This window comes from Meleagris gallopavo, chromosome 1, assembly GCF_905368555.1.
Source record: "Meleagris gallopavo chromosome 1, MGAL_WU_HG_1.1, whole genome shotgun sequence".
Classification (NCBI taxonomy): Eukaryota; Metazoa; Chordata; class Aves; order Galliformes; family Phasianidae; genus Meleagris; species Meleagris gallopavo.
In genome coordinates this window covers 169666365-169693704 of record NC_139404.1, presented here as the reverse complement: position 1 = coordinate 169693704, position 27340 = coordinate 169666365, and the positions used below count along the sequence as shown (strand labels likewise).

Below are 27340 nucleotides of genomic sequence, written 5' to 3'. Positions count from 1 at the left end.
GACTCCCGCACCTTAGATATTTATAAACAGTGATAAGATCCCCTCTCAGCCTTCTTTTCTCCAAGCTCTCAGCCTTTCCTCATGCAGGAGATGCTCCAGACCCATAACCATCTTTCTGGCCCTCCATTCTCTTTCTAGGAGATCCCTGCCTTTCTTGAACTGAGGAGCCCAGCATTGAACACAGTACTTCGGATGTGGCCTCACCAGGGCAGAATAGAGGGTGAGAATTACCTCCCTTGACCTGCCAGCCATGGCAGCAATGCACCCCAGGTTTCCATTGGCCTTCTTGGCCATGATGTTACAATGCTGGCTCATGGCCACTCTGTTGCCTACCAGGACTCCCAGGTCCTTCACTGAAGAGTTCCATTCCAGCAGGTCAGCCCCTAGTCCATACTGGGGGGGCACATAGTTATTCTTCCCCAGGTACAGGACTCTACAATTGCTCTTGTTGATCCTCATCACTTTCCTCTCCGCCCAACTTATCCTATTGTTTGACTTAAAGTATGAGGAGGAAGAAAAAAGAATAAAGGGAAAACATAAAAGTGAAGACTGAGATACTTCACTAAAATAATTAATGAACGTAACTGTACAAACAATGACATTGCATTTTTTAATTTTAACATTTTAAATTTCCTTTTCACCACAGTGACACAAGCAGATGCTCTCCATTTGACTCACTGATATTTCTCAGTAAAATGAATCAGCACACAAAACATTATTAAATACTTAATAAGTCAAGACTTTTCTATAATTGCAACGATTCTGATTAATTGCTCAGAAAAGTTAACAGCCATTGAAAACAAAATGCTGTTCTTAGGAACCAGCTGCGCATGAATAGCCTTGTTAGACTTCCCAGTGGCAAAGATAAGGGAATTAGATATTTGGTTTGAAGATGAGCATGTGAATAAATCAAAACTTCAGAACTGAGATGTTGGCTAAATACTTCTGGTTTCCATTTTGGGCAAGTAAGGCTTACAACACATAAAACATTTTTTGTAGTGAGAAACAGTTTTAGAACCCCAGTATGTATCTACAGATACAATACAATATGAATTAGCTGTCATTGTATTGGATTGCTATCTTCACACAGCTAAATGGAGCATAACAATCTGAAAAACAAGGCTGATATTTATAAGCAACTCCTGAGACAGAATGGCCTCATGCAACAGTATGAGGTGGAACTGGAGGTCTAGGGAGTAGCAGAATGGACATGGGAACAATGGTAAGCAAAAAGCTGAATATGACGAGCCTGTGTCACTAGTATGCCAAGAAAGGTGACAATTCCCAGTCTTTTTGCTACTTGTGAGACTACATCTGGAGTGCAGTGTCCTGTTTTGGGTCACTCACTACTACAGAGGTATGGGCAAACTGGAATGAGCCCAGAAAGGCATATCCAAAAGGCTGTGGGGCTGGTTCAAGGGATGTACAGGGAGAGAAGGAAGGAATTGACTCTGCTCAGCTTAAAAATGAGAGGAATCCTGGGTTTCACTTGCTGTCTGACACAAATAAAATGGACAAAAGCTTTTGTGGATGAAAGCAGGCTTTTCTCAGAAGTACAAAACGAAAGATGAATATGGTTGCAATGTAATAAGAGAAATTCTAGTTGTAAAAATATGTAAAAAAAAATGTTATTCCCTATCAGAGCAATTAAGCATTGGATGTGAAAGGACATTGCAGAGTCTCCATCCTTGGAAGCTGGCCAGGAAGTTTCTTAAGCCACCTGATTTAACTTTGATATTAGTCTGGCTTCGAGCAGGAAGTCAGACCAGATGATCTTGAGAGGTATTTCTGAAGCAAGTATTTTTATAATCCTACGTATAATGAAAAAAAATTTTTAGTAAGAGCCATAGTAGTTGTGTTTACAGGTTGAATTAACTTACATAGTTTTAAATTACTTTCCTAGAAATTGAAAGTATTGTTAAGATCCTTTTCATGGATGCTTATTTCCTTTGAGAAGAGGCGGAGCCTGTTTGCCTGATATCTTTGAACCATATTATTTCCAAATACAAAAAAACAATTCAACTGTTCCAAACATTTGTGCTGTAATTATCTGTGAAACATATTTAGGTAAAAAAAGCATAATTGTCAAAATATTTGCGTATTTTTTTGTCCCTTCAACCGTATTATTCTCAAAGTGGTTTTTGGATACCTCTGACAATAAGTTTTTTTTTGCACCAATGGTGTTTACAAAATGTCAGCACATATTTCTGATATCAAAACTGTTTTTGTGTCCTGTACTAGGAAGGCCTCTAACCATTAAATGGTCAGCCAGACAGGGCTAGTATTTCAGTTAGCTACAATCCCAGTGCAAATGAGTGCTCTCAGACCATGCTTTATTGTAACATTTTGTCTACTTTTTCTAGCTGCCATGTTGCCAGAAGGAAATGCTGCAAATTAATAAACCGACCTTTCAAAATTCATGCGAATAAGGGAAAGATACCAAATAGACTAGAAAAGTCAGTTTCCTCTTCAGGGCAACACTTACTCATCTGAGAATTTCTACGGGCCTCACTGGAGACTGACGCTCTCCTACTTTGTGCAGTTTGTTGCAGAAACCAAACAAGTAACAGAGACATTCTTAGCTTCATTTTCTCTTTTTGAACATCCTTTCAGATTTGAGCAGGTTATTCAGGAGAAAACTTGTCCTTTTCCACCTTCTTTTCTCCATTTTCAGGCTCTGCCTGTTTATATGAAGAGAAGTAAGTTTTGGAAAGCTTAATGCTTGTTTGAAGAACTGACTGAATACAGAATAAGGGCGATGACAGAAAAATAAATAAACAGAATGATGACAGTCATTTAAACTGAATAGAGCAATAAACTCCATATTTTCTCTTGAAAGTTTTCTATTAATATGTTGTAGGGAGATCTGGTTTTTCAGTTTTATTAATAGTAAAGAACTGAATGTATCCAGTCGCTCAATCTACTTTTCTTTCTCTTCCAATGCTTCAATGTTTTTCATCTTTAAGTTCTCTTGTCTAAATTGGATACGCATTCCCTTGAAAAATCAGATTAATCACCTGGTTTCTGCACAAAGACTGAGTTGAAACTGAACTGAACTTGGTCAGTGACTGTCAGTGTGTTCTGAGACCATTTGCTGGAGAAATACACATTTTGTAATAAATCCACAGCAGATTTATCAATTGTATATCAAGTGTAGCCTTTTCTGCTGACCTCCAGATATGTTTTTTATTGGTTCGTTAGCTATGCTATTTACCTTTCCTCCCAATTTTGCCTTATGTGTGTTCTTAAATGGCAATCTGACAATCACCATGTGCATCTTCTGTGCTTTAAACACACTATATGAATCTCAGAAGGTTTGCAGAGAGTATAAATGCTCACTCAAAAGCCATGCTGTCCAAAAGCTCCTTTATACTTAAGAGCAGGATGTGGTTCAAGAAAATTCTGTGTAAAGAGATCTAAGAAATAATGTTCTTCCCCATAATGAGAAGACTTCTATGACAGCTATTTATTGACTTCTCTGCACTGGGAATTTGCCAGCCTGGAGAAACGATGACAGTCCTTTTTCCTTATGAAGTTTTTCTATTTATGGATAAACATTATAGTCTGGTACTTCAAGTAAGCACTGACGATACTTTCATTGCATCCATATGAAAAAATCTAACACTGCTGGTTTCTTTCATGGTAAAGGATCAGAACAATTGAAGGAACCAACAAAAAGCCTTGTTTCCTTGAATTTTTATATATGAGTCACTTTTTGGGGTACATTCAGGGTACAACTGAGTGAGTTTGAGGGACAATGACTGAGTTTGAGCCACACGTCTCAGTCATCCACAACCCTATTTGCTCTTGCCTAGGTCCAGCTCTGTTCTCTCCATCTGGCTCTATGCAGGGAAAATCTACAACTGTCTGTAGCCAGTTTGCAGATGGTTCCCTTTGTGTCACTTGCTTTCAGGGCTGGGCTATGGTCTGCTCTCCATTAACAGTATAGAGAAATTCTCAAGCAGAAGTTACTTATATCTATATTTTACAGAATTGTGTAGTGTGTTTCTGTGCTAGACTGGCATTTCTAATACTCATTGCAAGTTCCTAGAAACTGGATAATTCAGAAGATGCTTTTGTTTGGCCAACTTGCAGAGATATGCATATGGAGATGGAATAGAACAGGCTTATAGCGTCAGTTAGATGTGTCTATATTTTAAAAAAAAAATGTGGGACAAAGATCCCATTTGCCAAAGGCTAGAAGTGGAAGAGGCATATTGTATATGTGAAATTATATAAGGAAACACTCTGTTTCAGTCTGTAGGTCAAAGGCATATTTTTCCTTGAGAAACCGTGATCTGTTCATTGTCAGATAAATACACTCTGAAGACTATTGTCACTGCATGACATGTATGCCCCAGCTTCTGCTTCAGCAAGTCGGAAAGGGTATGTTTCTAAAAAACAGCTGCTCTTTAATCCTTCTGAAGGAATATTTTCCACTGCTTATTTTTCACTGTCCTATTGTGTTAAGCAAATACATACCAATCGTACACATGAAGTCATGATTCCCTAAACTGAAATTTATTCAAGAATCAGACCTACATTATAATTAAGAACACAGAAACTTGTGATATAGAAAAAGATAACTGAATAAAGAGAAAACAAACAAACAAATCCACAAAAACACTGAAGATTCTATGTAAAGTATAATTTAAATTTAGATAGCACATCCTCTTCACATACCCTGTATTTATGCATAACATATAGAATCATAGAACCATAGAATCATTAGGGCTGGAAAAGACATCTAAGATCATCTAGTCCAACTGTCATCAATACTGCCCACTAAACCATGCTCCTAAGTACTACATCTACCATTTCCTTAAACAACTCTAGGGACAGTGACTCCACCACTTCCCTAGGCAGCCTGTTCCAACATTTCGTCACTCTTTCTGAGGTGAAATTCTTCTTAATATCCAATGTGAATCCTGGTGCAGCTTGAGGCCATTCCCTCATGTTCTATCACTGATGTGTGGGAGAAGAGGCTGACTCCCACCTTATCACAATCTCCTTCCAAGTAGTTGTAGAGAGTGATAAGATCTCCCCTGAACCTCCTTTTCTCCAGACTGAACAATTCCAGTTCCTTCAGCCACCCCTCATAAGACTTATTCTCCAAAACCTTTACAGCTTTATTGCCTTTCTCTGGACATGTTCCGGGGCCTTGATGTCTCAATGTCTTTCTTGTAGTAAGGGGCCCAAAACTGAACTCAGTACTCGAGGAGCAGCCCCTTAGTGCTGAGTACATGGAAGTGATCACTTTCCTGTTCCTACAGGCTGCACTGTTTCTGATACAAGCCAGAACGCTGATGACCATCTTGGCAAACTGACCGCACTGTTATCTCACTGTTGTTCAGCTGGCTGTCAGTTAACATTCCCAGATCATTTTCCTCCACAAAACTTTCCAGCCTATCTGCCCCAATTCTGTAGCACTGCCTGGGGTTGTTGTGGTCTAAGTGCAGGACCTGGCACTTGGACCTGTTGAACTTCATTCCGGTAGCATCAGTCCAGCTATGCAGCCTGTCCAGATCACTCTGAAGGGCCTTGCTACTCTCAGGCAGATTGATACTTCACTAGAAGTTGGTGTCATCTGCAAGCTTACTGAGAGTGCACTCAATCCCCTTGTCCAGATCATCAATGAAGATATTAATCATGGTTAGCCGCCATACCAACTCCTGGGGAACATCACTGGTGACCAGTCACCAGCTGGTCCAGGTGGAATTAAAAAAATCAGCTAACTGGAGGACTTCTGCCTTGAACCATAGATAGACTGGATGATGTCTTTTGAGCTGTTATTACCTCTTTGTGTCTATTCTATCTCTTATCTCTCTCTCCAGCTTATGATCTTCTCCCCAATATTTACCCTGTATCTGAAAAGGCCTAAAGCTAATTGCATCACATACACTAATCACAGAAACAAAACTTCTTTACCATCCCATCCTCTCAAATTCACACCCTAAATACCACCTTGCTGAGGTGGTGATAATAATGAGCCCTCTCAGTGCTCCTGTCAGCTCCAACCTTGGCAAATGTTGTAGTCATCCTATTTTCAGCTTCCATCAAAACAGAAAACTTCTTCAACAGCCAAACACTTCAGTGAAAGGCAGAGAGGATGTCAGCCAAAACTATACATACTATTAAACTGTAATGCCAACTAAATTACATCTTAAATTCGCAGGGGAACAGCAACAGCACTTAAGTTTTAACTGCAAGTTCCTTTAGTGCTTCATTTTAGAGCTTCAAAGTTAGCATAACAACAGGTGGGGTTGTTTTTTTTTTTGTTTGTTTTGTTTTGTTTGTTTGTTTTTGTATTTTTTGTGGGGAATTTTAAAAACTTCAGTAAGGGATCTGGCACACAAAACCTTAAATTCTTTGACAGTTTACAAACACAAAAACTCACCTGCTATTTTGATAAGAAATCTGGATGGCAGATGCATCTCACTGTTTAAGGAAATATTTTTCTTTTTCTGCAGTACTGAACTTGCTGGACCTATTACAAACCCAAGCTCATCCATGGAAATTCAAGGAGAATAGAAGCCAAAGGACCCAAAGCTGAGAGAGCAATTGCATTGGCAGAATATGTGTATTGGCAGTGTTACAACTATGGCCAATTTACATTAATAGTATTTGTAAAAGAGGGAAAGCAGAAAACAAGGGAAATTTGTTGCCTTAATTTTCTCTTTGAAAATTACAAGATAATGATTTTTTCCTAAGTATTTTGAGGTGATATGATGATAATTTTTAAGCAGTTGATGAAGAGTATATACAACTGATAAATAGTCAGTTCTTTTCCTTAATATATTTTGTTACTACTTTTATTCATAATATGAAGTACTTGTGTTTCATCCACAGGGAAAAAACACCTGTAAACTGAACACTTTTATATTCTACCTGCTGATGTGATAAATACTTTTCTACCAATTCACCCATTTACCCATGTATTTGGAGAATCATTTGAAAATTTATATTTTTTGGTTATTTCAAATATATTGAATTATATGTAAACTTAAATATCCTTAGAGTACTGCTATAATATTAATAACGGCAAAATTATGTATGTACCATTAAAAGTTGATAAGAATTAAGAAGATAAAAAACGCTCCCCTCTTTATGCTTTCAGCTGATATGTCAGGGCATGTATTGGCAAACGTATGAGAAAGACTCACGTGGCCAGAATTCTTAATACCAAAGAATGAGAGAGAGTATCTGTCATTCTCTGTACTTTTGATGACAGGTTCATAGACGCTTCCAAGCACACTGGCCTTTATGCATATGACACCTCAGTTTCTGTCATTGGATCATAGGATAATTCAGGTTGGAAGGGAACTCAGAAGGACTTTTGTCAAGCATTTTGTTCACACCTCCAGCTTGTTTTTTGCAGAGCTGCCAGGCAGGCAGTCCCCAGCCTGTGTCGCTGCAGGGGCTTCTTCCTTCTCAAATTCAGGACTTGATTTATTCTCATGGAATTTTCTTGGTCTCCTGTCAGCCCTGTCCTAGAGAGTATCAGCTGGTCACTCTAACTTGGTGTCACTTGAAAAGTTTACAAGAGTGAGCTGCATCTTCCTCAGATCACTGATCACAGAATCACAGAATGGCCTGGGTTGGAAGGGGCCTCAAGAATCATGAAGCTCCAACCCTCCCACCACAGGCAGGATCACCAACCTCCACATTTAATACTATACCAGGCTGCCCAGGGCCCCATCCAACCTGGCCTTGAACACCTCCAGGGACGGGGCACTAATACACCTGCTAAGCAGGCTAGAGGCCAGTACAGAACCCTGCAGCAATGCAATTTTTACTTGTCTTTTTTACTTATCTGTGACACAACAACCACAAATCTTTGATCTTGATTACTCCATTTTAACCTATCTTGCTAGTCAGTCCACATAGCAAAATCCTAATGTCTAACTTGGATACAATAATACAGTACATACTGATGTTCTTAGAGTCTTAATAAAATTGAAGTAAAGGACATATCTTCAGCCACAAATATAATTTGCATCCAAGCAAATATGTATATTCTGATTGTAAAATTTCACTTGAATGTTTGAACTCAAAAGCAAGCCAACTTCAAATCAACATAATCTTAAGTACTGACAAAGTTTTATTTTACCATTATTTGCACACAATAAGTTGCAATGATGATACATGGAAAGATCTTTCACAGAAAATAAAATGTGCTGTTACTCCTAGACAAATTTTGCCATGGTTTAGTACAGAGCAAAGAGCACTTTTTTCACAATCAGGTTAGGAAGACTCAAACTTAATTTTCTTTAATGGATAAGACAATAACCTCTCCAGGCAAGTGTGATTATGCTACTTAACCTTTCATGTGATTTGACTAACACATTTATATTGAGAATAGGACCACATTTAGTGCATATAAAAGTTTTTTTCTTTTTATTTCAAGAGTTTTGCTTTGGTTTTGAACAAACTCACTACAGGTTTCCAGCTTTGAAAATAATGATGAAGAAATGGTTCCACATAAAGTAGTCTTGCAGGCTGTCATAGCTCCAAAAGTAGTTATCTCCTGCAAAAATTTTCATCTAACCTTGAAATAATTAGTACTGTTTAGTAAGAGTCAATCCAAGACTGTTTGACCCATTCTGTAACCCAAACACAAGCTGTGCAAATGGCATGACTGAGACCTTTTCCTTCAAGAGAGGCAGACATTTTCCATGTCCAAGCTTCTTTCCCCATGAAGAACTCTAAACTGAGATCTAAACAGGTGAATGCATATAAACAACATGAGTCTCTGTGAGAAACTCAATTTCTCCCTGAAATTTTCTGCTTAATATAGAACTCATGGTGTATCAGAAGGGAAGCCACATCTTTGGCTGCTGAACAGATTCCAGTAGACAGGCCCTCAAGGTTCATCCATCTCAGCTTAAGGGGCTTTTCTAATTCTCACAACAGAGTATCAAGACTTTCACAAAATTAGCTTAAGGCTACTGCTCTTTACCTTCTGAAATTGTATCTATCATGCTACGCTGTTCTGAAAGAATTTTACCTTCTCTTTGTCCTGTATAACACATCTAGATATCCCATGTCACCTCTCCAATCAGTGGAAGGACTGCAGGTGGTGCCAAGAATGATTTTCTTCGTAAAAATTCTGAGTTGTTGTCTGGAGATGTCTATCTTTTCCTATCAAATATGAAGGGATATTAGGCTGAGTCTGACAGGTGCCTTAGTTAAATACTCAAAGTTCTGTAGAATATCTCAGGACCCCATAACACCAACGCACTGCTAGAACAGCTATTAAAATAGCACTGCATACTATTGAAAGGGCAAAAAAAAAAAAAAAAAATAGAAACCAAACAACTCAGAGTCCAAGCCTTGAACTAATTTTATTAGTAACATGCCAAACATTTTTTACTTTCCTTAACACTTTCAGCCTGGCTTAATGTCAAATGCTGCATAACTGAGTCATGTCTTTTTGTGAGCCCTAACAAGGCTGCTAATGAAACCCTTAACGCTAGCTTTTTAGAACAATCTCTAATTTAAATGAATACATTACCTTACTAATTAAATATTATTATCTTTCTTCACAGCAGGCTGTGTAAAACGTTTCCTTTTCTTCTTCATCTACCTAAAAAAATAATGAGCTAGATCTTGTACTTGAGAAACAGAACATAGGTACACTGCACTTTGTAGACTTTCAGCAGTTTCTCCTTTCTGAAGATCTGCAATGGTCATCTCACGCCTACAAATGATAAGGATGCTCACATTTTTTTCCACATTACTAAAGAAACACAGTCAGAGAAAAAAAATATGGATGATATGATGTAATAAATAGCATGCTACAAAATGTTCAGCTCCTGATTCATTTCTCTTTATATCATATGCATTTATCTTTGGTTTTCCTCTATTCTTAAAAACACTCTATAAAAATATTTCCTTATCATTCTTGTTTGGAAATGTTGAAGCTACACTGAGCCTATTCTGGCAAAGGAGTTCTTACTTTTTAAAAAGCATTTCCCCAAATTCTCTTGTTTCAATAAACCTTCCATAGTGTTTTGCTCTGCATCTTTCTCTAGGAATATCTTGTATGAATACAGTAACTAAAACAGAATAGAATTAGAATGGCAGGGCCTGAATTAAAGCAGAAAGGAAAAAACAAACAAACAAAAACAAACAAAGAAAAAAAAAACACCCTATGTGGAAGTACCACAGAGATCACAGAATTTAAGCAAAGAATGAGACAAAAAAGATCTGAGTGTAAATACTGATGGATTCTTAGTGTTGAGGGATAACAGGCAAAAATTCACCACAACTTAGCCCTACCAAGATGCTATTCAATCATATACGAAGAGGATAGGAAAAACAGCTAGTGTATAATGGACACAAAGTTGTATGGAGATAGTCAAGACTAGTGGTAAGTGACAATGCATAACTGGATATCCAAAGAAAGAAAAAGTCCTCACCAAACCACACAACTGTGTGATTTGATGTTCTCTAAGAAACATTGTCAACATGCTCTTACATGTGATACTGAGGGGCAAGTAACACCAGAAAGTGATGATATCAGATGTTTTCCTTCCTATCATATCACTACTAGATGACAACTTTCCAGATAACATTTGAATGTGCAAAATTGAATTGAATTGAAAAAATAAAATTAATTCCATTTTACATTTAGCTATAGAAAACATGGTTTATGATAATTAACTGGACTTCTCTTCACCAACCATTTGGGAGAAAAGAGGAAATAATCTCATTTTAGATTAGATGAATAGAATAAGGTTAGGAAGTGCCTGTTACTTTCCACGAATGATTACCACAGTCTAGGGATCCACTTGGACAATGAAATACCCAAATTTAGGTACGTGTCAGTAGTAAGCCTTAATGCTATTCAAGTTCCCATCATTAGTGATTATACAAATAATATAGACAATGGATCCTAGGAAGAAATTCAGCTCGCATCTGGAGCTACAATTCAGTTACCTATACAAGCACATGTTTAGGAAAATAAACTGATCTCCAGTGCTGAAAAATTCTCTAGGACCTGTTAAGCTTAATTTAGGTACCGTAGCAGAAGTTTACACACAGAGTCCATCTATAAACAATAATACGTAGACTCTTTAGAATTCTCAGTTCCCTTATATCTTGTACCTTTTAACATTCTCAAATGTATCCAAGATAACTTCACAAGACTGAGATACATGATACAGGAGAAAACAGTTATTGTTAGAATGACAACTATTTATCGGTTGAGTCCCTGACACACTTAATGTGAAGTATAAAAGATAGGATGTCTGTAATCTCAGTTCTTTGTCCTGGGCTTGCTAAGCATTTGATAGGCTAAAAGAAAAAGAAACAATTCAAAAGCACTTACATATTAGATAAACAGACCAGTTCTTGAGTATGTCTGCAGAGCAACTTGCAGCACATATAACTTTCTAAATAGTCTACTTCACTTACTGTCAGGCCAAATGAACTGCAAAAGGAAAATGGCATTGAAAAGTAACGTGCTTTCACTTCTCTCCTCTTCTTATTTTATTTCAATACACCTTTGTGCTTGTTTAAAATTGTGTCAGGCTCTGCAATCTAGCATTATATAAATGCAAGTGAAATTACAAGTAAAGATAAAGCAACATGGAAGTAGAACAAAAAGTGATTATGTTTTATATTCACTCATGACAGTACCTCCCTCTGCCATGGATGTGTAACCATTGTATGGTTGGCAAAAACAGCTGCAGTGAATGGGGCCCAGGAATATTTACAGTAACATCAGCCTTGTCTGTGATTAGAGCAATGAAAACACAGAAGTCTCTATAATTGAGTAAGAAAAGAGTGTTAGGGGAAAATGAAGAAGAAATGGATACGAATATTGAAATTCTTGGAGTGTACCTATAAGTAGGGGAAAGGACATATAATTAGAGTCTTCAGGTATATTTTGGGCATCCAAATAACCAACAAAGATTTTCCTACATTTCTCAGCTGTCTCATTCAATCTAAACAATTATCTGAAACCTATTCTAATATCTGGACTAATCTTGAAATGACTGTGAAAACTCAAAGTTCAAATAAACATCAACAGACTGCTGGCAATTTTACCTTTCTTGTGATACTTTCAGTAAGCATCAGAATTTTTCAATTCTTGTGTTAGAGTACATGGGTAGACCATGTGAAGGATATGGTCTGAGAATGATATGGTAAAAAGGGAATGGATTGAAGAGGAATGTCATCCTATTTTTTTTTCAGGGGGAAGCCAAGCGCCCCTTTAAGAAGGACTTTTTAATAGTTTTGTGGGAACATTTTGTTTTCAGTACTCAATATGACCTAGAATTTCAAATGTCACCAGTCATGCTTGAGATTTACATGACTTTCACAAACATAAGATTTTATTTTTCATACCAGTGCCATATTGAATATCTCTTTGTCATTTTTCCTATTTTGATTTCTGGGGCTGTAAAGCTCAGACTATTCTCTACTGGAAAGTACTGATCTCTTCTTAAACTTGAATGAATTGGATATTACTGGATTTTTTTTTTAATAATAAATCTTATCTTTGATAATGGATGCATATCTTCATGGAGGCAACGAATGAATATTTTAAGATTGACAGTTAAGACTTACAGGAAAAATCAGGGCTCAAAAGGGAAGAGAAAAATGCTCTGTGGATACCTGATGGAGCATAAGGAAGGTTGATGAAAAGAACAAGCAGACGTGCCTAACATAAGTTTGCTTTTCTTGTCTTGTCTTATTCAATAAACATTTATCTTAACGGAGGGAGATCTGTGAAGCAGGGGAAAATATCCCTCTGCAACACTGTGCAGAATTTTCATCCATCTGACTGTTCAAATGTGCCTGTTAAGCAGTTACTTAATCTTAGCTCAATTTGCTCCTAGCAAAGACACAGAAAGGCTAGATACTGGACAGCTCTGTGTGACAGAATCCTACATGACACATGAGAAATGAGGGGTTGCTTAAGAGCATCCTGGGAGCTGAGGAACAGAAAAAATGAGAATGGAGTTAAATACTCCTTTTTGAGATAGATGGCCACGTGATCTCTTCTTGCTACTAGGGCAGGTGCTAACAGTTGATGTAACAGGAACTACCTGAAAGCACTGGACTTTGCAGTGAGGACTAGAGTGAAACATAGCTGATGGTGTGCTACAGCACTAGGAGGAGGGAGCACAAAGGGGTTTCTGCACTCAGGAGAGGTGGTAGCACTCAGGAAGGACTGATGGAGATTGTGGGAGGAGTGGAGGCAGCCAGCAGAAGCAGATTCCTCCACAGTTCACTTTGGTGCTCATCACTCAGCAAAACTAATCATCCTGAACTGTGTGATGAGCGTTCCTGCTGGGGCTGCTGACCAGACAACCAGCAAGTACGTGGAAGGAGGGAAGGAGGGAGAAAAGAGGACTGTAAAACACGTTTACATTCCAAATAAAATATTGTGTGCTACTGTATTTTTCCACTATGTCAAATAATTTTTGTCTTTCAAAATTTGCTTGTAAAGTGAAAGCTTTATGGCTTTAATAATGAAAAAGAAGTTCCTAGGGCTAAATGTATCCCAGGTCTCTAGGGAAGTTTGTTGGTGCATTAATAGTGACTCCTTCAAACAAAAAAAAAGCCAATTTCTGTTGCTGCCAGTCACATCCTAACAGAAAGGCTGTGCACTGCTAGTTAGGGATATGAACTACTGCTTGCTTCTGCTTTATGCAGACATCACAGCAATGTTTCTTTTAAGGAAGATGCAAAAAAGGAACAGAAATGAGAGACTGCCACTGTACTTCATTAACAGAAAGTCTCCTTGTGTTAAGTATTTCTACCAGGTGTTCAAAATAATAAGACATTGGTGTCAGTTCATGAATAGTTTAACTAGAACTTTGATGAGATGACTGGAACTTGTGTGCAGCATATAGAATTCAAAGGTTACTGCTGCCTTTGGAGACATCATTAAAAAGCTAGTGCAGAAACTCCTTTCCCCTTATGTGGTCTCTGAGCCTTCTGAATCTAAAATCTCCATTAACACAGGATAAAACCTACAGTTGATGCAATAAAGTATCTAACTTGCATCTATATTTTCAATGGCTCATGAAATAATTCCTCTAATTGAAGTTTCCTGTTTCCTTACCAAGCCAAGGGAGCAGAGATGTCTCCACAGTCAACTTAGACATCTTATCTTGAGCAGGCAGGATTTCCCTGTGTGTACCACTCTCTTTTGACTATGTAAGGAATTTTCATACTCACTTTAGGAGAATTGCTTCACTGCATGTTTGAAATGTAGGCAAAATTAAATATCCATCTTAAACAGATGTGCTCCCACTCTGTGATTAAAGAACATTTTTTTCCTAACAGCAATAACCGCAGCTTTCACTGGGTTCTGATGTAACAGATAACTAATTAGAGTAAGACTTCAAGCGTATGTGATAGGTAGATAAGCTACTTTCATAATTTATGCTATTTAACAATCTGAGGAGTCTTTATCTATAAACACAGAGACTTTTACATGATTTACAAAGCAAACATATGACTTGCTTTAGAATACCTGGCAAACTGTTTATCAAACTTTTGGAATACTACAGCTGGGTGTCTGCAGAAACTGGTCTTTTGGAGACATCTACTCAAACCTGCATACATCACTCCTTTCAGTTATAGGATTCATAGACTAAACACATCTTTCTTTTGTATTAAAAATGTCCAAATATTATCAGAGTCCATGCTTTGTGGGGTTTTGCTATTTTCTTTTTCATGGAGACTTCTGACTGCACCTTCCCAGTCTTTTGACAAATAATCACATAGCTGCAGTGACGGGCTAACACACAGTTCCTGTGTTTCTATTTACCTTTCTTATTGCTTTTTCTTTAAACACAAGGCAATTCTTAGATGTGTCTCCAAAGTCATTCCTCGTCACACAGTCAATAATTCAGGATTTTGTATATCAAAGAATCTTAATCAGAAATTCAATATAATGGCTACTAAAACCACTCAAAATCAATCTGTGATTCAAAGGGAAAATTCACTGAGTCTGATTTCCACAATGCATTGTTGCCACAGGAGCTGCATGGAAATTTCCAGCACTTTCAGACATATTTGATATTCCATATCAGAATAAAAGCCAAAGTTTCCAGAAGAATGACAGTTTAAACAATTAAAACACATTACATAGGAGATGGCAACTTTTTATTTTAATATTTTCACTTTTTTTTTTTTATCTAGTCATTTTTGAAATGCTCAATTGTGATAAGGGATAATTTTTGCTTTGTATCATATGTATATTGCTTTGTAGAATAAAATGATATGTATGATATTAGGTATCAATAACACTGTCAAAAATGTTAAAGTGCAATTGAAGAAGAATCTACAGTGAAACAAAAAGCTTTATTTTATTGAAATAAAGTGTTAAAGTGAAATAATATGGAATTTAGCATGAAATGATAGATTTGGAATGACTTGACATGTTTTCATTGAAAATTTCACTGAATTTGTGACACTATCATGAAACATTTACATTTTAGTGGGACTGTATTTTGCATAGTACCTTTCAGTGGAACTGTATTTTACAAAGAAAATTAAAGAGGAATGCATGATGGCATTTTAAAGCAATCTTTTTTTTTTTTTTTTCAGTCTTGTATGCCCATTTTCCTAGAAAACAAGAATAAATCCATGATATATAACTACCACATTACTATTCTTAAGAATAAGTTAATCAATTAATAACCTAGAGATATTGGTTATATCAGTAACCTTTGGTGTACATTTTAACTTACATGTTTATGTTATAAACAGTTAATCCATAAGGTATATTTTATTTTTCATTCGTGGGAGTGTCCATCTTATTTCTTGTCTGCCTGCAAATAAATGTGCAAGATAGTTTGAAGCTGATTTCCATTAAATTGGTAAAAATCAACATTTCAGCTCTAAATAAATGTACTGGAAAGAGAAATGGAAATTTAGCAACTGATCCATGTTTTAAATCAAACCTTTACAAAATAATTTGAAATCAGAAGAAATGTCCATTTCTAATCTTCAAAAATTCTGCTGCTACTTCTGTTATTTCCTCACCTCACATGTGAGAGCTCTGCCTTCACTTTACACTGCTTTTTACATTGCTTTTTATTTCTTACTCATTCTTCTAATGCAGAACTGATGTTCCTCCATAGTAAGTATTGTAAGAAAATCCATATTTTTGTATAAAAACAGTGGTGCCATCAAGAAGACAAGGTGACTCTAAGGTCTCACACTTGGCCTCAGGAAAAATGGAATTTGCAAACATGTTTCTCACCCATTTCTAGTAGATTAATGTTTTAAAATTTCTTTCCTCAAATGACTGGTATCCTAAAAGCAAAGGCTGAAGAAGGTCTTTTGCTTACTACTTACGGAGGAAGAGAAAGAAAGATGATCATGGTAAACTAAGAATGGGAAAAAGAACAAACAAAACAGAACAAAACAGAACAGGTAGTCTCCATCCTTTTGAAAAGTGAAGCAATATAATTAACATTTCTCTTTTTCTCTGGGTTGATAACCAAATGTCTGATAGCAAAGCAAAATGAGATAGTACTGCCAATAATGGCAACCATAGCTTTCTACTATTTCTGAACGCATACAACTATGTCTTAAATGACAGTGGCCAGTTAGTATGAGGCAGGCCAGGCTAAACAGAGAGATAAACAGAGAGAGAAACGTATACAATTTTTTACATTGCCCTAAGAAAAGTTCTTATGAAACTAGAATATAGAGACTAGAGCCTATTAATACTCCTGTTCTTCATTTCAGATATGGTTGACAATTAGTAGGTATTGTAGTAAACGCCTCTTCCCATTTGTGTAGATAAATGTATAATATCTAAGGAGCACCACAGTTAAAACAAGCTAATTGAATAGTGGCAGACAATGTGGTTTTGCTGAGATTTCTTTAGTACATAGTCTCAATATGTAAGATACAACACCCACTCCACAATCAGCAGCAAGGATGACTGGCTCTACTTCTTATTATAGACTGCACTATTCTCCAGTATTTAATTGCATTTTTGCACCATGGTTTGCAATTTGCTTGAACTCAGAGACATATGAGTCATACGTGACATCTGAGAATAACTTCTTCTTGTGAATCACATACAAAACTGGGGATATTCCTTCTGTGTACCTAAATGAAACCACAGTTGAATCAGGCAATGTTATTATTTTCTTCAGGGAAACAGGGAACTACTTCTCACTGTTCACAGAGAAATGTATGTGACAGCCTTTACAAAATTAAACTCTTCTTTATTCTAGATATTATTATACAGCATAGAGTAAGTGCCCAATGTAGAGTGGTGGTATCAGGGAATCTCTCGTGCTTGCTGACAATTGTAGATTGGAAAATGGCAGAAAGTGGCATCATAAGCATTAGCAACTCTCTTTTCTTACAAGCAAACAGCACCAGTGGTGCAAAATTAAAAGAAAAAATGTTGTACCTTGGGTGTTCTGTCCCACATGCTATGCTAAAATTGCAGGTAAGTACACATATGTGCTGACAGATACTTCCTAATTCTGCCACGCAACTCTGTGAGGATATTCTTAACAGTCCTGCAGATATCATTCCACAGTGTAAACTTGGTACATTTTTTTGATGCTATTATTTATTAACAAAGTAATTGGCTTTATCAGTTAACTTTCTGAATGTGTATGCTTTCTTTATTTCCATAGATGATAATACAAAGATGGTACCATAGGCTTGTAGGTTACTACATTGAGTAGTGCTTAATCACTTCAACTTTAATGATCTTTGTTCATTACAAGATAATTCTATATCTATATTTGATCAAACATTGCATCATTTTAGAAACTCCTCAACAACTCCCTGCTGGAGTTTTCTCATATTTGCCAGTTTTCTTCTCTTTACACCAGAAAAATTCTTTATCATTCAATTATCTGCTTTTCCCAGATCTCTCAATCTGATGTTCCTACCCAGTCTAGTATCTGGTTTAAACCAAGTTATATTATCCAAAGCCTACTGCAGTCCTTTACGATACTGAGTTCTAACAATCACCATGCTTGCATGCTTACTAAGACCAAGAGGAATTACTGCTTATAATTTTTAGACTAATTTGAAATTTGATAGAAAAAAGAAAGAGAACTCCAACTCCTGAACAACGTGGCACATTTCTAAAACAGTTTTCCTCATGCTAAATTATTTTGTTATTTTGAATCACATTTCTTGGACTTAGACTGGATGTTCTGTACAATCAGACCTATTCATTCATAGATCTCTGACCTCAACCCTAATATATTACCATAATGTGGAATTTTACTATCAAAAAGAAAAAAAAAAAAAAATCCAAGCAAACATACAACGAACAACAAAGGAAAATAAAGAGAAAATAGAGGAGAGGAGAAAGAAAAAGGAAAACAAAGTAGGAAAAATATTAAAGCCTCTCTTTCCCTCAATTAAAAAGGTTAAATCTATGTTTGCTTCTGTTAGAATAGGAATGTGTTTGGTGGGGAGCTGACTTTTGGTGGTTGAGATATATAGGGCAGAGGAAGCCAAATCTGTATTTTTAAGCAAATTAAATTTTATATATATATATAAAATATATATCTATTTAAAATCTATTTAAAATCTATCCCACATATTTTTCTTGCCATTTTCAAATAAACTTTATGCATTTCCTCTTCTGCTGGTAATCAAGCATGTAAGGAACTATGAAATGTGAGAGCATCTGATACAGTGAATTAGTTGGTTAAAGGTTAACCAACATAACAGAAATAGAAAATAAAAAGGAAAACAATAAAGTCAGCACAGAAGCACAGAAACCAGAGGACAATGGAGGCAGTGATGAAGATCAGGACTTGGATGAATGGGCCATTAAAGGACTGGGATGCAACTGCTTTGAGAAGGGTCAACCTCAGCTTTCCAACAGACCATAAGGAGGGGAAAATATCATCATGAGACTTATGGGCTTCATGAAACTGTGAGACTAATTATGGAGTATCAGAAAAAACTTCTAGGATTACATAAACTTTATTACAAGATGTTTATGGAAAGAGGTAAGGAGGGGGAAAAGAGAATGATCAAGGAAGAAACATGACATAATAGAGAAGAGAAAGCAGTCCAGGCCGGTCTTGTACGAGTAGTTGATCAGTATGCTAGAGACTCTGGGTTCTCTAGATACCACACAGGCTGGCCTAAAGGATCCAGGCTGAAAGACTCCTCAGTCCTGGAGCCTGCTGGATTTGGTACCTCTTGTGACGTCTTGTAAAATCCTTAACACCAGAAACAGTAATACCTACCTGATCTTATTTAATTATGATCTGTATCTACCAGCATAGCTAGAATCTAAGTATTTGTTATGCCCAAGGTAAGCTTCTTGGTCTTTGTGCCTTATTTGCCAGAAATACTGTTTTAATCATCAGAAGAAAAACAACTAATTATTAACACCTCAAATACTTCAGTATCTAGTAGCAAATATATTAAGGAGCACAGCTAAAGAATCTTATAAAATCTGATTTTACTTCAGAGGGACTCAAAGGGGAGGAATACTGGGAAATATTTATAGAAATGAAGAATGTATGTAAAATATGAAAAAACAGTATTGCTTTAATGTTTGCTTTTACGCAGAATCAATAAAGTGTAATCAGCTGTAATACTGCAATTTAATTAGGCATGGGAATCAAAGGCAAATATAAAAATCATTTCCCCCCCAACAGATATCTCTGACTGTCTGTATCTCAAATTAAGAAAATTCAATCTTTGTACCTATCAGATTTTTGTATTCTAGCTGTTTAATCAAACCAGAATTTCTTAAATGATTATGGGATCATGCATTTTAATACAAAACTCGCATTTCAAGCAATCAAAAAGTAGTTACTGAAAGGAAAGTCTGGAACTGCAGCATTTGAAAATAATTTACAAAGGCAGATAATTTATTACCTAAAACATTAGACAAACAATTATATAATGATGCAGTACATGTCCAGAAGGAAAAAAAAATACACATTAGATTGCTTATTATGAGATCAGAGACCAATTCAGGTATTTTTGCATTGGTACTTCAGTAGGTCCCTGTTTTCATGATATCTTAACATTGCTAATTATATTTTAAATGGTCAACAGAATCATTTCATATGTAGTTACTGCTCCTGCAAATATTTCTCACATACTTAAAATATTAATGATTTCATATTTTTTTCAGAATAGAGATTTAGCAATGATAAAATAGTTCAATACAACACAGATTTAAAAAAAAAAACAAACATTTACCATACCTGATATGAACAATTAACCTTTTTTAATTATTAAAGTTTTTTGTTTTTTTTTTCTTGCTTTTACACTTCAACATTTCATTTTATTTTTGATGTAGAAGTTCCAAATGAGATGAAAAAATACATTTCAACTTTTTTCTAGCAGGGATCAAGTGAAGTTTTGGAAGTCTCAGAGGAATTTTCTTTGTAACATATCTTTCCATTGTGATTCTCTTGCTTTTGCATGCATATCTTTAAAAGAGATGCAGGCATCAATTGAATAACTGTATCTGTGAAATATACTCATGAGTTTTTAACTGTTATGGAAAGCAATACCCAGGTAATTCTATTTTTAATTTTACGAAGAAGAAAACAAACATCAAGAATGTTAAAATTTTGGGAGTCGCACATTGCTATTAACCTTATGTTTCCTTGTCTATTTACAGTACTGATTGACCCTTTCTGAAGAAACCTCTAGAGAAGTAACTTATGTTACAAGTGTCTAAACACATAGCTTCCTTTTCCTTTCAGGCACAATTAATACATAAAGTTATTTTGAAGTACGCTGTACATATTTCTCATCCTCCTATTGAAGAGTGTCTCAGAGCACAGGTACAGGAGAGAGTCTATACAGGTGTAACAGAAAAAATTGTTTGGATACAGGCTATAGAAAAACATTTCAGATTCTGATATTACTATTATAATAAGAGTTACTCAAATATATGTAATTTAAAATATAAAGAAAGAAGAGACCATGTAGAAAAACAGCAGAATTTGTCTAAGTTAAAAGTATAAGCTTCAGGCTATTATCTAGCACATTACTACTACTAAATATGTTTAAATATTCTCCAGCACACTCACCTCTTTTTGACGGTACTTAATTGCCAGTTTCAATCTTGCAAGATCATTGCCACTTTGTTCTTCTATCAAGCTGTTATCGTCTCTGTAATTAAGAATAATTTCCAATTCCCTGGAACTCCGTGTCTGATCCAGAAGATCTTTTGCAAATTGCTTGCACTGCCGCGACAGTTCCTCATATTCTGACTTAAATTCATTTTCAACTTTACTCAGCTCCTGCAGCTCCCAGCTCAGCTGAAAAGCAGTAAGGAAAGGATCCTCACTGGACAGAGCAATCAAAGACGGGCTCGCCAGAGCCTTGTAGATATTGAGCCTAGATCGAGAGTGCCGAAGGCTGTCCACATCCGAACTTGAGACACACTCAACGCAGTTACAGCGGACCTCGTGTGGCCTGGGCACAGAGACCCCCTTCTGCACAAGGAGTTTGATGATTTCATAGTTGTTGGTGTGAGCAGCCAGAATAATGGGTGTGATATCTGGTGTGAATTCTGAAAACTGCTTGTCCAGAAGTATTGGTGGGACCTATAAGAAAAGGCAAAAACTGTTACAGGCTTCTTAATTGAGCGAGAGCTACAGAAAATTATGCTACAGATAATTTACCAGCTTGTACTGTTACGGATGGATCTATGCTTGAGGCCAGAAGCAAATGAAACCCTTTAAAAATAACAATTCAATCAGCCAAGATAGCCTCTGTTCAATTAATAAACTGCATAAAGAGAGTTTGATTTTTAATAAAACCTGTTTGTATGTAAACAACCCACAGGCAGCAATTTGTTAGTGCAAATGAGTAAATAAACATGTCAGATACAAATGTTCTTGTCAGGTGTGTTGAAGCGCAAGCTGTGAGAAAGATGAAAATACTTTCTGATTTCTCACTGGTTAATCTCACTTTTATAAGAGAGTGTCATGGAGGAGTAATTGTGATCCTCTGAAGGAAGCAGTGAACAGGAGACAACAAGCTGGAGTTGCAAAATAAAAAGGGCAAATCAGTGTGAAAGAAAACATATATTTGCAGAAGGAGAATGTTACAAACTTGACCGTGTAGTGAAATAAAGACACTGGATGAAAAGACTTCACTAGACTCAGTTTTACATTCATGAGTGCAGACAGATGTATTCTGCTTATAGGAAAACAGGAGGAGGGGTTATCAAGAGGTAACAAAGGGTCCCAAGGGAGGAAACATCACTGTGGATTTAGTTTTCTGCTGTGGTTCACATTTTATCAAAACATTGCAAGGTGTTTATTTTTAACTTTGTTTCTATTTTTTACAACATCTGACTTTAAATGTTTTGCATATCAAGACATCTCATTAGACTAGTATGACAAAGCCACATAAGTGTAATTAGCCAATATCAATTAAAAAAATAGTGATGACAGCAGCATTTATGGACAGCTTTTGGTCCCCAGTTTGGTAATCAAGTAAAAACTCAATCTGCTTCAGCTTGGAGAAGACAAATATTAATCCAAGCTCATGAGTTTGCTATGAATCTGGATATATAGACTTGTCTGATATATATATCTGTTTTCTCTTTTGTCTATGATGTCACTGAGCAAAATGAGTCACTTCCAGTCCTCAAATCTCACTAGATATTTTAATTTTAGATTTATCTTCTCTGTTACTTGCACATTTTTCAGACAAAAAAGCACGTGAGCACACATGCATGCATTGTTCCTGCTCTCTGAATCACAACTATATAAATCAATGTTTTTTTAGGCTAGAAAGAAATGAAAATGGCAGTAGTGGCTCAAAGACTGCATTAGGAGAGGCGAACTTTTGGTGATCTGGCTGACCAGAGGTTTTCTGGGAGGGATGTGTTATGCTTTGCCATCATCCGCTGCAGCCAGTGAGTCTCCCAGCCCTCAGGCCTGGGTAACAAGGCATAGAGGCAACAGCTGGAAGAGCAGAAAGCTGAAGGATAAAAAGACATAGCTCCAAATCTTCAACAGTTCAGGGCATGCCTGTGTCAGTTAGCATGTTATTATCCTTGTGCTGTCTGACAGTACTAAACTAATATTTGCTTCCAGCACTGCCAGAACTGAAAGCTATCGCAACATGTCATTAACCTCAATCTTCTCTGAAATGTTAACGGAGACAAAACTCTAAACAACGTTGGTATTACAGTGATTGACTTGTGTATGGGATTCTTAAATTCAAAACTTGCTTGTTTTTCTCCTTGTTTGTAAAAATATTTCATCTTAAAGAAACTCGGCTGGTAAAGCTGATGCACACATTTTGGAATTCATTCCATCACAGTTCACCCAAATATAGAAATGTGCATTAAATCATTTCAGCCTTAACTTACAATGACATTTAAGCTTAAAGGGCAGACCCTGAGACTGCAATTTTAATTACATCATGAGTTTAACCTCAGAACCTTTACATCCTATTTTAAGATTTCCTCCTCACTTAAACCAAAGATATTAAGAATGCCAAAGCAATAAGGACAAATTATTCCCTCGTCATCAGCATAATGAAGTACTTACATTCTGAACTTATAGAATCATAGAATCATAGAACTGCTCAGTTTGGAAAAGACCTTAAAGATCATCAAGTCCAACTGCAACCTAACCATACTACCCTAAGGTTATGAGTATTTGCTCTGAAGTCATTAGATCTATGAAGAATTTTACTTCCACAATACTGAAGTATAATTTCCTTTAAAGAAGCCAAAACAAATAATCAGCACTCAATGATATCAGCCACCCAATCTAAATCTTCGACAGAAAATATATGATTCTTGCTTAAATCCTGGGAGGATAGAAAGCTACTAGGTCTTACAGACACTGACTGTGACTGTAACTCCCCAAGGCTCAGAAGGGGTGTGAATACGAGATACACTTTGGAGTTAATATGTCAAGTGTGAGGCTGCTTAAACTTAGAAAGGTCAAATGATACTTGCCTTCTTACGTTTTTTTCCTATTTCAACTTTATTTATAGGGCTGAGCAAAGCAGTTTGAGGATTATATACTTTTATGTACATCTGTATGGGGATGAGTAGGAAAAAAAACATCAGAAAAAAAAGAAAGTATGCCACAAATCTGTACATTTCATTGTTCAGGGACATGAGGTTTTTCTAATTATATTCTTTTCTCTTGTGCTTATTGTAATTGGGAATGAGTCAGTCTGACTTAGAAACCTAAGAATTTTTCAGATACCAATTGAAACAGCCCTCTTAAATATGTGTTTAAATTCCCTTTATGGCTAGCATGAAGTCCCTTTGCTATGACAGAAAGAGAAATCTGGGATAAATTAATGCCAAACAGGTCTGAGACATTTTGTCCTAGGCAAAATGACATCGAGGTAGAGAATGATTTCTAATGTCCTGCTGGATATTCAGGAAATAGATAGTCACTCTGGAAAAAGAAGGAATAGAAATCCCAGGTATGTTTTTGTCTCATTTAGATTTCTCATAATGATTCTCATTCCTGCAGTATCCTAACAGAGAGATTTAAAAACCCCAATGTCCTTTTATTTCTTTTTTTAGGTGTAGGAGACCAGAATCTATGCAAAGAAACCTATTTTCTTGGATAGCTCAGTTCCTATTTAGTTTGCTTGAGTCATGCCTTTATAAGGACATATATACATGACAGCAAAATGAATATATATGTTCTCTGATGGAGTAAAAAGCTAAATTAGGAAATTAATATTACAAGGGTGTGTTACCAAGCTCATCAATTAGTTCAGAACTATTGCTCTACAACTGTCAATCAACCAAACATCCTGGAAAGATTGAACTTTGACTTTCTGTACAGCTCACAGCATTCAAGATATCCCTATGCATATATAGTTAACTGATTCAGACTCTAAGTTAGTTGATTTCTTCTGTTCCTTAGTTCCACATTATTAGATTATCAGCTGAAAAAAAATGAAAACTTCAAAATTTCAAAATAACACCCTACTCCAACTTCTTTCAAATGCACTAAGTTCCTAATAAATTTTTATACATTTTAAATAACTTGAGGGTATAACTCTAAGACAATTAGTGATGATTGCCACATCACTGGAAGAGTCTGGATCCTGTTTATCCTGAAAGCTGAAACTCTCCTCACAGTTCTGCACAAACTGCAGGCTCACAATGGTGTCCCAAATATGGGGTTCTTCTTCTCATGCCAGGATACTTGCTGTGCCTTACACAGCTGGAATTTTACTAAGCATCAATAGCAGTTAGGTGGATGGAAGTTGCCAAAATGAGCTCAAGAAAAACCTCACTTCAGAGCAGCGTTTGTGATACACACCTTGTAACAGCCATCTGCTACATTGTCATTTTCATGCTTTCTGTAGGTAGCTTTCATGGCCTTTCTGAAAAGGATTCAACTTGTTAATTATCCTTGTACTCCCTACATTTCCTAAAAGATTTGTGGAGGTTAGGTACAAAATGCTTAATGTAAACTGTTTTCCCTTTTTTTTTAATTTTTTTTTTATTTTTTTACAAAATTCTCCCTCTACATCTAATTTTTTTCTACATCTAATTTTGGTCAGAAACAGATGTACACACAAACTCTCATCCTTGCTCCAAGACATTGTAAATTAACTAACAGGATCTCAGAGACTGAATGAAATGCACAGCAACCTATAAATGCGCAATGAAATTTACATTTCAGAGATATTGTATCTCCTTGAAAATGCACACTTTGAATACTAATTAAACACCTGAAATGCTGCTCATGTAACTTCAGCACATAAGATTTCATTACAAATTTTACAAATTATGTCTTTTAACATTTTCACACTCACAGTTCTGCTTAATGCTGTAAAGATGCTTAATGCTCCTCTTTCTTTTTTTTTTTTTTTTTTTTCTGGCATCTGTCCACAAGCAACAGAGATGAAAGAAATGGGGAAGCACATATCTGAGGTCAAGTGATGTTTATCGTTTTGGGTCTGAATTAAATATTAATTGCTAATGTACATTTAAAGTATTAAAATACTGATTCTTATTTAAAATATATTAAGACTTCAAATTACTAGACATGTAAGGCCACCGCCCACTTGTGTTAAATTATAGGATCTGTTTCACAGCAAAATGGAAGGAGTGATTAGTCAAAATGAAATCTTAGCCTCTAACTTTGTGGTGGGAAGATTTCTTTGGCTGCAGTTTTGAAATGGAAGTGTCTTCTGTCAGTTTCCAAATGCTGATATGAACAGAAAAAGTGGGAGATACATTTCAGGCGAAAAAAAAAACAGTCAACTTGACTTAAGGCAATACCAGCTGACATCTCATCTGGATCTCAGGACACAAGATTTGTTCCCAGTTCTGCTGGTTGCCTAGGCAGACTATTTCTTTCTGCTTTTCCTAGATGTGTCTACTTTTTTGAACAAATGATGCAGAATTTATGAACATTTAGTAAAAAATAATAATTAAACCTCAGATTTTGGTGTGGGCATATCTGAACAAAAGATTCTGTGCTCTTTTCTCTTTTTTTTTTTTTAATTTTGAAACTGAGCTTCACTGCAAAACTTGCCTATAACTTAGAAAGGACCGATACCCTACATTTGGATTTAGATAAAATTATCATGATGAAACTATTTTATCATTTCAGTACTAAAAACTAATTTTATGAATGTCCTTAATATTTTCCCAGCAAAGTATTATTTTGTCAAGTCAGCCCAGAGATTTGCCTTAAAAGGGATGCTTCAATAAACATACCAAAACAGATATCTAACTTTAGATAGCTCAAGTTTGGTAAATACTCGCTTTAGCATATGGCCCAAAATAATTTACTTAGCAGACTGTGCTCTGAACTAGCTCACAATTTAGTGTCTGAGCTATTTCATGCTAATGCCAATCTGCACCAAACCCTACCTCACATCTCCAAACCTGCACCAGTCATCATTCTGTCCAGTTTTCCAGTTTGTGAGCAGAAGGTATTAACAGTTAATGCTAAAACATGCTATCTGTAGGAGTCTTCTTTTTTTCTATCTTATTTTAGTAGGGCTCCGGACTGCCAGTTTTGCTTCTCCTGAAAACCTGAAAACCCTCTTCAATGTACATTGTAAGAGTCATAAATACGTCCACGGATCAGGCCTACGTATCCTTATTTGCTGCTAATATACATTCTAGTTTGCAAGGTGTAACTTCCTCCTAGTTAGAATAGTGGTTATGTAATATCATGTCCATTCATTTTGCTAAAAATTTTCTTTCAGCTTTTCTGGGACATGACAAGCAATGGGGAAGTTGCCATAGCCAATATTAAATCCCTGTCACATTTAAGAAAGCTTCAGGGCTTGTCTTTTGTGTACACAGGACATTAGTAAAGTTACATTGACATGCCTTAGTTATTTTAATTCTACTTCATCCAAGTTCATGCCCAGTTTT

General features: G+C 36.2%; 1 protein-coding gene across 4 annotated transcripts in view; it reads right to left on the bottom strand.

Moving 5' to 3' along the window:
* TRPC4 (transient receptor potential cation channel subfamily C member 4) overlaps window positions 1–27340 on the bottom strand; it is a 146258-nt gene that overhangs the window by 46912 nt on the left and 72006 nt on the right. For all 4 annotated transcript variants that reach the window (XM_085215968.1, XM_085215970.1, XM_085215969.1 and 1 more), the window contains one exon: window positions 21030–21548. In XM_085215968.1, the coding sequence (XP_085072094.1) occupies window positions 21030–21548 (519 nt within the window). The remainder of the gene's footprint in view (window positions 1–21029; window positions 21549–27340) is intronic.